Here is a 12,571-nt window from a genome sequence, read left to right as displayed (position 1 = left end):
TGTTGGTGATGGGTTTTTTGGTTGGTGGTTTTTTGGTTTGGTTTGGTTTTTTTTAAGGCAGAATTTATGTTCTGGGCTTTTCTACCTTGTGTTGTCTTTGCCTTTTAACTCCAAGGAGCCATCTCAAGTCTGCAACTGGTGCTACTAATGAGACACGTGTGCCCAGTTGAGGATTTGAGCTTCATAACCAGTAACTAGTGTTGGAGGTTCTCTTTACAGACCATAAGAACAGTCATAGGACTTCTCTGGCTGCTGGATCACTCCCCAAGTTCATCTGGGGAGCACTAGGAACGTGGGTAGCGCACATAAGCAGGCAATGAGATGCTAGAGTGAACCTGGGTATGATGTAACTCAACTGTGTAGGACCCCATGTCATTTATTTTGCATTCAAACATAGACTTTTGTCTTCATGTAGATATGGGAAAGCTGGCAGCCGTCATCTTCATCTTCGTATTGGTATCTACACACCATCTCACTGCAGGTAACTTTGCTCTGTAAAGGATTAATTTCACTCTGTACTTAATCCATTTTAGAGACCATGAATAGTTCTGAACTGATGGCCCTTATGACTTTCTTCTCCACTGAAGGAAGTCCAGATTTAGATGATTTCTTTGGATTTCATGTGAACACAGATGCATGTTCTGGGATTTAGTGTGCTCAACTTTAGGCATTAAAACTGAGCACCTACCTGAGAACTATCTATCTAAGGTATCTGTGAAGTCAGTAGGAGAAGACAGGCCCTCTCAAAGCATAACATAACTGATGTATCCCAGATTCCCATCTTCCCAGAGAATGAACCGCTCTGTAGGGAATGCAGTTGCTCCACGATTTCTCTACAAGATGATTGGCCCAATGAGATACTTATCTTGTAGGTGGTTAAAGTCTGGTGAGATGAACGTATCTAGATAACCTAATGTTGTCAACATTACAAAGGGAATTGGTAGTAATTTTGACTTGTATGATGTGTTGGATGCCGATCATTTGAAATAGGGAAGGCTTTTAATGACTTGTGTTTCAAATGCATCTATGTGCTTTTCTTCCTTTTCTTCATCCTCAAATTTGCAGCTGCTGCTACTGATCACAGCTGTGGGAGGACGTGCAAATGCCATGGGACAAGGGCTGCAATTTCAGTGAGGAAAGCACTTACAGAGCATCATACATGCAGAACTTCTCACAGATTTTTCCCCCTTCCACCACTGTGATTGCTGACCACAGTTCACCCGTTTGTCTCTCTCTTCTGTAGGTGATGGCCATGATCCATTGCTTGTCTTGGATGGTTATGAGGATGATGGTATTAGACTCAAATGTTTCTCTGTGAGGTTGTTTTCTGAAGTTCAGGTGTTGTGGACAGATGGTAGAGGAGATAATCTCACTGGGACTCCTCTCACCACCGACACCACCACTGCTAATGCCAGCAGCTCCATCATTCTGAAACCAGGATCTGGAAACTCTGTGTCCTGCAAAATAATTGATAAACTGCTGAAAACGTCAACAGAATCTTCAGTTGTCATTGCGAGTGAGTATGAGCTTGTGTCCTTGTGTCATGGGAGAAACAGTGAGCTGCTGCATACAGGGCAGATTGCCCCAGGAACACAAATTTCTTGGGGAACAGAATAATCAGTTTTCACAGAAGTTTTCTTCTGTGATATATCTTGATCTTTACACTGAACCACCACTAGTTTCCAGGGGCAACTCCCAAATGTTGTCAAAATATAAATAGTAAAAATTCACTTCCATGGGGGTAATACCATCTGGGGGAAATGAAATCTTGTTATCGAGTGGTGCTTGTTCTCAATTGCAAGGAGATTGCATTGTTCCATTTCTCTCTCTTTCTCTCATTTTCTTCCACTTTCTATTTCTACTACTATAACATCTAATATTCTATTCTGTTCTAACACGGCGGTTTACACAAATCACTGGCACTTTGTGAAATAGTCGAGGGATGTAAAAGTCCCAGTGAGCTGCTCTGGCAGGTGTCTAGGCATGAAATTTAGGTCCAAGTTAGTTTTATTTCACTTTAGCGATGTAATCAAAGTATAAAGTTTATTATTCATGGAAGTTTATAACTGATCATCTGAAATAATTTGCAGATGCCTTCTTTCCTGCCACCTCCCCTTGGCTGGCGGCTTTTATCGTGATCCTGCTCTTGGGCGTATTCCTGGTTATTGCTGCAATTTATAAACTCAGAAGTAAGTTCCACTCAATGCTGAAGTGATGAATGCTTCATACAATCGAGTTGAAAGGCAACATCGCCATGTCCAGAATTGTCTGGGGAGAAGGGTACAGGATAATGAACAATCATATTTGTGTTTCTCCAACCATGGATTTTTACTGTATTTTTGCTTTCTTTGCATATTCATTTTTAAGCATCTCTTAATTACTCCAGTATTTTGGGGCATAAACCTGTACAATCACATTTGCCAAAATGAACTGACATACTGCTGTAGTGAAATTATTGTTGCAAATTAACCTCCTTATTGAAATAAGCAATTCTTGCAAGTAACTGAAGTATGTTCATGTATCCAAATATACTCACTGGCTTAATTTATTTGTAAGTCATTTTATTGATTTATAAGCTATTTTCTAACTAAGATGGGTCTACAACACAAATCTGTTGCCAAGACAGCATGTCAAGTCTGCATTTTTTTCTGCTTTCAGTATTACTAGTTTTATTCATTAAGTTCTGTATGATTTCTCAGTATTTTAATGAAAGATACAAGTCAATGCAAATCAACATATTTTAAAAATAAAATATGAAATATGAAGTTTCATTTGAAAACCAACAAGCAAGAATTATTGTAACATTTTTCTTCTCTCTGCCTCTCTCCTCTCTCTCTCAGAGAACAGTAAGATGACTACTCGTGAAAGTAAGTCATATTATTACTATATTTAAAAGTCATATTAATACTTATTTCATCATGAACATCTTGAAAGACATGTGCAACACTAGAAATGTTGACCAGTGACAGAAACCATGGGCATAAATAGTTGTATTCCTAAGGTGGTTTTATGACAGACTTCAAGAGATTGGGACTTTGACCTTATCTACCTGTAGGCTCCAGCGAGGGTGTCTTTGGGAAAAAGTCACCTTATGTTCAGCCAACACAGAAAGACTGTCCTACTGCTGACTCCTGCTCCTGATGAGAAATGAGGGAATTCTTGCATCCCATTTAACCTTGGCTTTTCTGCCTGCAGATGTTGGAAAAAAAAAAATGGTAATAAGCTTTTGGTATGGGTCACCTTTTGTGCAAAAACCTTCACCTTTTCTTGCCCCTAACCTGTCTATCTAAAACTTTTTTATTTCCAGAAAAATGAGTTTTTGACAGTCCCCAGTTTTTTCAGCGTGTCCACAGAACAGTTTTTTTCCTGCCAAGACCCACTCCACCTTTCAGTAGAGGCAAAAGTTTCAATGCAAAATATTCAATACAAAATTTTGTTTCATGTGAAAATTGGAGGTACTTATAAAACACTTTTTTTCTAGAATTTTTTGTTGTATTTAAAAAAAAAAAAATCCTATGTAAAACAAAGCTATATAGCTTCTTTTAGATAGCTTGCATCTTTCATGTCTTACCAGCAATGAAGAAAATCAGGATGCAGTTAAGAGGAGGAACTCAGCTTATTCCTCTCAACTGTGCAAGGAGGTTTTTTGATCTCTGATGACTATAGAAACAATTTAAAAAAAAAAGAAGTTTCCTGGGCTAAAGATAGCCTTTGTACACTTCTGGACAATCCAACATATTCTGCTTGAAAAATACCACAGACTAGGAAGTTATTTTCATTTTTAAAAATGAAAACATGATTGTTTGTCTGAATATTTACATGAATTTCTGAACAGTTTTATATTCGAGATGAAGCTTTTTTTTTTTTTTTTAAGGAATTCTAACTTGTATAAGAAAAACATATCTAGTGGCTGTTTTATACTGATGGTAACTTTAAAGTAAAGAAAACGTCCCTTTGCCATAATTGAGGGAGTGGACTGTTGCCCAGAAACTGAACTCAGAAAATTGCATATAAAAAAATATATTTTAAAATTAAAAAAAAAACAAAAAAACCCCCAAAATCCCACAGTGTATGTGGGAACAGACCTATGGATACTTTTATTAAAATTTGCATCCAGGCATCCCTGAAACACTTCTGATCCAGTTCTCAGACCTTGCCACCCGTCAGATGATATCAGTATGACTTTTGAAGTAAAACTGAGTATGTACTAAATTATCAGAGAACTGAAGAAAGGCTTTTTGCTGTGAAGATGTTTGAATACTGGCACAGGCTTCCCTGGAGAGGTTGCAAAGTCTCCATCCTTGGAGACATTCAAAACCCAACTGGACACAGCCCTGGGCCAGCCCTGCTTGAGGAGGGTGGGTGGACTAGATGGATCTCAAGAAGCCCCCTTCTAACCTCAACTCTTCTGTGACTCTAAAACGTGATCTTAGTTGATGGTCCCTAAATGGCTGAGAGTTTGTAACAGCAGAGAAAACAAGGCTGGATGTCACAGGGTGTTTTGTGCTTAATCTCTAGTATGTTTGTTTCTAATGTTGCAACAAAATGGCTTAACTTGAGAGAAAAGGGTTTTATTTTTGTTTTGGTCAATGCCTATACCACACTTGTTTAAACTAAGTCTATAAGAAATAGTTTACTTTTGAAGTCTAGTTTTTACCTAGTATTCAAATAAAACCAATAACTTATGTGTATTAAATGGGAATTAAATGATGAATTCACAATCTGCACACATCTCCTTAGTTTTCTTCTATTTTGGATTCTTCCTTGGGTACTTCAGGAACCAGGATGACTTTTCCAACATTCTTCTTCTCTTGCATCTGCCTCATGGCATCTGCCACCTGATCAAAGGGCCATACAGAGTCTGTTTTGGGCTTGATTTTGCCTTGACTGTACAGGTTAATCAGCTTGGCTATAACATCTCCGACAAGCTTAAATTCTTCATCCATATGTCCAAGGTGGTAACCACACACAGCCTTGTTATACATTCAAGTGCATACATACAACTACATATATATGTGTATACATATATTTATATATATATATAGGCAAACAGCATCCTGGCTTTTATGAGAAATAGTGTGGCCAGCAAGACCAGAGCAGTGATCATCCCCCTGTACTTGGCCCTGGTGACAGTGCGCCTTGAATGCCGCGTCCAGTTTTGGGCCCCTCTCTGCAAGAAAACATTGAGGCACTGGAGTGTGTCCAGAGAATATCAACAGAGCTGGTGAGGGGTCTGGAGCACAAGTCTTGTGAGGGGATGCTGAGGGATCTGTGGGTGTTCAGCCTGAAGAAAAGGAGGCTGAGGGGAGACCTCGCTCTCTACAACTCCCTGAAAGGAGGGTGGAGTGGCGGGGTGGGGGGTGGGGGGTGTTAGTCTCTTCTCCCAAGGATCAGGCAATAGGACAAGAGGAAACGGCCTCAAGTTGTGCCAGGGGAGGTTTAAATTGGGTATTAGGAAAAATTTCTTCACAGAAAGGGTTATTAAGCATTGGAACAGACTGCCCAGTGAAGTGGTGGAGTGACCATCCCTGGAGGTGTTTAAAAGATTTGTACACATAGTGCTGAGGGACATGGTTTAGGGACGTGGCCTTGGCAATGTTAACGGTTGGACTCGATCTTAATGGTCTTTTCCAAACTAAATGATTCTATGAGTCTATACAAATTGTGGCTTCATCACTTCTGTGTAGTCTTTAAAACTGAATGTTAAGTGCTTGAAGAATTATGTTTAGGATATTGAAATATTTCTCTGTTCACAGAAAATGCACAAGAGGAATTACAAAAAGGTAAGTGATTTCTATCTATTTTTGTCAGTGATTTCTATCTATGAATCTCTCTGATCCTTCAGAACCACATAAAATCTCAGGAAATATTAATGAATGTTTTGCTTTTATAAAATAAAATGAAAAAAAAAATTGCTTTTATATTGAACATTTAAAGATAATCGATGCCTACTTCGAAGAAGAGAACTAATTCCATGGAGAAGTTTGATCTATGGGCTGATATTTTTTTGCTCAGTATTTGAGCTTGCAAATTGTTCTGTTAGTTAATTTGGATGAGTTAATGTGTTCTTACTTTGGGATCGTGGTTCATGCTGAATTTCAGTCTGTAATGAAAGAATTAAGCTCTAGTGTCTGAAAAATAAAATAAAAAATAGTTTTCTGATCTTTTTATAAAGACTGGTTAGAACTGCATTGTACAAAAGTAGAACAAGAAGATTGCTTTTACTGTGAGGAGCAAGTGAGCTGGGTATGCCAGAGCATACAGTTTACAGTATCCAGTAAACTATTTTGAAACTTGCAGTAGTCTTTATGGTACCATGGAGAAACAGCCATTACAGATTTATAAAGCCATGTTTAATATTATCTGGACATGGTTTGGTTGTTTCAAGGTAAGTACTAAGAGCTGTCCGCACGTGGGTGTGCTAAGGCCCTTCAATCACACCCTCATTAAAATATCAGTTTGGGTTTTTCCCCTTAGTTCAGTCACGTGAAGTACTTCATTCTACTGAAGGGGAATTTCTTCACCTGTTCTTTTGTTCCCACCTTAAGGGAAGGTACCAGCGTATTGAAGACAATAACTCTGGCTGCCTTATAGCTGGGGAGCATCCGGTCATCTTTATGAAGCTCGGTTTCATTTTCTCTTGCTATACAGAACGCAGTGGAACATATAGAAAATTCAACGTATTTGTGTTTGGGATTTTTTTTGTGGGGGTGGGTTTTGTTTGTTTGTTTGTTTGTTTGTTTTTTGTATTTTTTTGTTTTTTAAAAACAGAAAGGAAAAGGTGTTTTAATATTTAAACATAATCTTTTGCAGAGATAGATGATCTCAAAGAGGAGCTGGGTAAGAACATGTTTTGACTTTATGTCAGTTTTGAGTGTCCTTTGGTTAGAATAATCCTCTATATTTAAAAACATTATAATATCATGAAAGAGGACCCATACTGGAAATGTCATTCTATTCTAAAGCTGGGGTTTTCAATTAAATTAATAATGTCTAGTATTACTATCTTCAATGTCACCTGATTTTAGCCAATGAAATTTACATACCTAGTCTAAGCTGATAATCTAGGTTTCCTTCTATGGGATGAGAATCTTCAGAGGACAATTCATCCCCCACCTATTTTGAATTTATATTTTTCATTTAATGCCAAGCCTTAGTTTCCTAAATGAAAACATTCTTTAACACTGAAATTCTCACTCACATTTTGTGGTTTTTTTCTCTTGAAAAATGTAACATTCTCTGCTGTTTCTGTGTTTGTTGCTTTGTTTTTCAGATGAGGAGAAGGACAGATTTCAGAAGGGTAAAATAACATTTTTTTTTCTACTTTGCATTTAGTCCCATACACTATTCTTTTAACCATACCCTGAAAGATGCTTTGCAGGTGACTGTTCTAAGAAAACAGTGGTGTCTTATACAATTTTGAGTACTAGAGCTGGAAAATGCTCTCAGAACTTCACATTTGCGAAGATTAACTCCCCTATCGCAAAAAGATAATTGAAAAGCTGTGTATGTGTACACACAGTCTCTCCCTTTTTATCTATAGGTGTTTATCTATGTATCTATAAATGGAGAGTATATATAAATATTTTCAAGCAGTGGAAAAAAATTGTATATATATAAAAATAGCTAAGTGGAACATTTTATTGACTGTGTCTCAGCACAAAGTAATGACTAAAGCATCTGATCTCAGCATTAAAAAGAATATAATGGGAAAAATCCCAGTGCAATTCCTGTTGAACACTGAGAATAAGAGAGTTCTCAAAAAGCAACTGTGAAGAGCTCTGTCCACAGGTGAAGCTAAGAACAATAAAATGGTGACATTGGGTTTTATTTGTGTACAAGAAACAAATGTATTCTCAACCTTTGTGGTATTGAGAGAGGTTTCACTCTCCTATTCGTATGGTCCTCTATGAACTGTAAATATCCTTGGGAACTATTTGTTCTGAATCACTCCCCGATTGCATCTAATATTTTCCTTTGTTTATTCTGTCATACCTTGTGTGCAGGAATATTGAAATATTTGTGCGACACATTATTTAATACCATAGAAAAACTTATATGTCATGCCTATTCTTCTGCAAAGATAAACAGATTAATCCTATATATATTAATATATATAAAAACAGACATATAAGGAGAGTAATCCTATATATGTGCATAACCTATATATTAGGATTCCAAAATGCATATTGAGTGTACCATAATTGCCCTGATTTAATCATCCTAACTTTTAATTTTGTTTCTTTGTAGAAAATCAAGATATGTTGGCCAGAATTGGTAAGGATATTAAGTTAATTTTAGTCCTTAAAAATTATTTAAATTATTTGAGATCAGAAATACCATTTTGGAACTGAACTGTGCCACTGTTTGAGGGCTATTGCAGCACTTAGTTCTCTTCCACACTCAGACTTAGTTGCCACTAAAATCCAGTGTTTATCTGACACAATTGGGGACTCCAAAACACCTGTTTCCATAACAAAGGAACATCTTTTCAGACCTTTAAGGGTTTAATTTTTGCTGTAGTTGAGTAGAAAACAGATTTTCCTATTCCTATTTTTGAAAGGAAGTAAAAAAAAATAAAAATTTATATACATTTTGTCATGTTGGCCATATCAAACTCCTGCCTGTCATCTGACAGGGTCTGGAAGCATGGCCATGGGTCCTGTATGTATTCAACCCTGCCACTAGGGAGGAATAACGCCCTGCACCAGTACAGGATAGGGGTTCACCTGCTGGAAAGCAGCTCTGCCCAGAGGGACATGGGAGTCCTGGTCAACAACCAGTTGACCAGGAAGCAGTAATGTACCCTTGTGGCCAAGAAGGCTGACGGTCTCCTGGGGTGCCTTGAAAAGATTGTGACTAGCAGGTCAAGGGAGGTCATCCTGTCCCTCTCCTCTGCCCTGGTGAGGCCATGTTGGGAGCGCTGTGTCCAGTTCTGGGCTCCCCAGGTCACGAAAGACAGGGACTGGAGAGAATGCAGCAGAGGGCTATGAAGATGACCAAGGGATGTGGAGCATCTGTCTGATGAGGAAAGGCTGAGAGCCCTGGGGCTGTTCAGCCTGGAGAAGAGAAGACTGAGAGGGGATCTTATCAATGCTTATAAATATCTTAAGGGTGGGTGTCCAGAGGATGGGGCCAGACTCTTTTAAGTGGTGCCCAGTGACAGGACAAGAGGTAACAGGCACAAACTGGAACATAGGACGTTCCAATCTAAACATGAGGAAAAAACTTCTTTACTTTGAGGGTGCCAGAGCCATGGAACAGGCTGCCCAGAGAGGTGGTGGAGTCTCCTTCTCTGGAGATATTCAGAACCTACCTGGAGGCATCCCTGTCTAGCCTGCTCTGGGTGCACCTGCTTTTGCAGGGAGGTTGGACTAGATGATCTCCAAAGGTCCCTTCCAACCCCTAATATTCTGTGGTTCTACGTACCTGCAGGTGATTCAGCTCGCCTAACTAGTTACCTACATTTTGGGTATCAAGGCTAATGCAGTATTCTTGGCTCCCTCAGAGAGAGATGAAGGCATCAAAGAGTAGTTTCAGATGGTGGTTGAAACAGCAAAGAAACAGTTTCTGTTGTTCCATTCTTTCTCCTGACTCTACACAGAGCCCAGCTAAGTAGCTTGGGTTTAGGTAACCTCTAGCCCTTCAAGGCTAAGCTAGCATCGTTTCCCAAATCCTAGGCCAGATAGGCCTTAAGTACTTACTACTTAAGTAAAGTAGTGTCAGAAATACTCACAGACACCCTCTTGAAGAGCCTTGCCATGCATGAGGATAACATAACTTTATGTCCTTTTCAGAAAATGTCCAGAATGAACTAGGTGAGTTGAAAGCTGAAAACTTTTTATCAAATCTGCACCCTGCTGACCCTATATTGTAGTAAAATACGGTATATTAACATCCTGCACTAATTTTAATTAATCATATCTTTTCTTGCAGATTTCAGAAGAGCTCAAAGCAATGCAGGTAAGTCAAGTCTCACCTGCCATTAACCTCATATTCTTTCATGCACATTCCAGAGTCTATTCCTTGTGTCATGAAAAACTCACAGGCTGTCAGGATTTGGGGAGATTTTGAAGCCCATTGCTTGCAAGAGGGAAGTAGGTTTTCTTATGCATCTTCTGTCTACACACTTCTCAGTGTCACAAGTTGGGGTGAATTGTTTCTGTACCAATTAGGACCTTTTTACGTGCTATCTGTCTTTGAGACATTCAGCTTTGTGTTTTATTTCAAAAAATCCCTCTGCCAGATTGGTCTGACCAGAGAGCTTGGATCCCTTCAGTCAGAGCAAAGATCAATTAGTAAAGACACAGTGAAGCCAGAGAAGAGGCATGTCCTGCTGGATATTATTTCTGCTATTGAGTTTTTGTCTGACAAAAGCACACTGTATATTCCTGGGGTATTTAGTTGTTGGGTTGATTTTTTGGTGTAATTTTTTTTTTTTTTGTTATTTTACCATTTCTCTCCTTTATTCACTTCCTTTGAGATTACTGTTTGTTCTCCTGAAAATCAGAAATAATTTGGTGCTTTGTACTCTTTTTTTTTTTTTTTTTTCCTTCCTTTCTCAAGTTAATATCACTCTGGATGAGAAGTGCAAACATCCCAGCCTCATCATTAAGGATAAAAACAGAGTGATGTCCTCCACCCAGAAAGAGATCCTCCCCAAAGCAATGGTGGTAGCTATGGAAGGGTTTTCAGAAAAGAAACATTACTGGGAAGTGGAGGTGGGAGACAAATCAGAGTGGGAGCTGGGTGTGGTGTGTGAGGAAATTAGAAATACACTGAGTAGTAGCACAAGGAATACTTTCCCAAAGGGGAATTTACTCAGTCTGCGGTTTTCTCAGGGAGAATACACCTTAACTGGTGGGATCGATGTAAGAAATTGCAAGCCCTGCAGTGTGGTAGGTGTTTTCCTGGATTTTGAATTTGGCACGCTTTCATTTTTTGATGTTGAAGAAAAGTGCCTTCTTAAGTCTCTCCCTTTGGAGCTTTCTGGGAATCTGTACCCGTTCTTCAGTCCAGGCTCTGATGGCAAATGGTTGGGAGTACGCCCTGTATACACTTAAAACAGATTACCCTCTCTGTGACATCCTTCCCCAGGGCGAGGAGGAGATTAATAAATTAATAATGTAGTGAATTGCAGAGGATGTGAAAGAGAGGAAGGAAAAAAACTAATATCAGCTTTTAAAACCATGTTCAAGAAGAAAATAGTCTCTGAAGTACTTCTTAGAGATTCATCTTGTACTAAGGAACTAATTTTGTAAAAACCCAGATCTGTTAAATGTTGCAATTTTAATCCATTCTACCTGGACTAAACAAACATGGATTTATTTCAGGTTTTGTTGCACTTGTTTTGTATTCATTTTTTAAATAATAAACCCATCAGAATGATTTAACAGGAAGAGTACAAATACAAATTTCAATTTTTATACGAAGTCAGAAAACTATTAATAGCAATCACATTGTGAACTATGAAATGCAAGTAGCCTTTTTGGAGATCTGCTATTAGAGATGTTAAGAGAGAAGGGTGAGCTCCACTGATCACGTAAAACTCAGGAACAATTCCTTATATGTAAGCAGATGGTTGAGTTAGTTTAACTTAAGGAATGGGAGTCAAAAGTTAGATTCAGCTGCCCAAATGTGGAAGCCTAATGCAGTTTGAGCTCCCACAGGGCTATCAGAGCATGGGATTTCTGGGATTATTCTCAGACCCTCCTAAAGCAGCAGCTGAAGATGAGGGAAGATGTGACATGGCATCTCAATTGGCAATAGATGTCTGTCTTCAGGCAAGTGAATGACATCCTGTTCTCTACTACTTGGAACTGGAGAAAAAAACTCATGCTCATGTGTAGGCAGGGTGGTGAGTTGACCTTGGCTGGCCACCTGGTGCCCAACAGGCTGTTCTATCATCTCCCTCCTTGTCCCGGTTTGAAGTAAAACCGAACCAATTTTCTGTTCTGTAACTTTACATCCTAGCTAGGCCTCCTCTAACTCTCTGAAATTAACGGCATATTGTGGAGAAAACTGCTCGTTCTCAGAGTGATAAGACCAATGTTTGTGCTCCATGCCAAGGAATGGTATGCAGGGAGGCCCTTGCTTATACTTATTGCTATAACAACCAAGGTCAGCCAATTTCGTTATTTGCCCCCTTAGAGGGTCGGAAACGGGAAAAACGTAGAGGGGTCACATCGGTGGGGAGGAGTGGACAGGATAGGTGACCTAAACCTGACCAACTAGGGTATTCCATCCCATCTGCCCCATGCTCAGTATAAAAGCTGAGGGATCAAAGGGTCAGCCCCTTCCTGCGATGGCCGACGTCCAGAGAGGACTCTGTCTGTTCATCTGCCTTTGATCCCGATCCGTGTGTTCCTGACTCCAGAGCTGGAATCCAGTTCCCATTCGTCACTGAGTCCAGTCTGGGACTTCCCCAGTGCCTGCCGGTGATGTGACTGTCATCCTGGGAGCTTGATACGGTTTTGTATATATTGTATCTATTTCATTATTTTCTTCTTTATTTTTATTTTAATATTAATTTTTCATTAAAGTAGTTTAGTTCATTCTAAACTTCTGAATC

At 39.1% G+C, this 12,571-nt stretch overlaps 1 protein-coding gene across 1 annotated transcript; it reads left to right on the top strand.

The window, feature by feature from the left end:
• Positions 1-417: 417 nt before the first annotated feature.
• On the top strand, positions 418-11,063 carry LOC141476424 (butyrophilin subfamily 2 member A1-like). The gene is made up of 11 exons (XM_074165101.1): positions 418-481; positions 1,244-1,516; positions 2,091-2,189; positions 2,841-2,867; positions 5,757-5,783; positions 6,814-6,840; positions 7,274-7,300; positions 8,251-8,290; positions 9,605-9,615; positions 9,937-9,963; positions 10,567-11,063. Exons 1-11 carry the CDS (start codon positions 418-420, stop codon positions 11,061-11,063), a joined length of 1,119 nt encoding a protein of 372 aa, XP_074021202.1.
• The last annotated feature ends 1,508 nt before the right edge of the window (positions 11,064-12,571 follow it).

Source organism: Numenius arquata, chromosome 32, assembly GCF_964106895.1.
Source record: "Numenius arquata chromosome 32, bNumArq3.hap1.1, whole genome shotgun sequence".
Classification (NCBI taxonomy): Eukaryota; Metazoa; Chordata; class Aves; order Charadriiformes; family Scolopacidae; genus Numenius; species Numenius arquata.
This window is presented reverse-complemented; position numbering and strand designations above follow the sequence as displayed.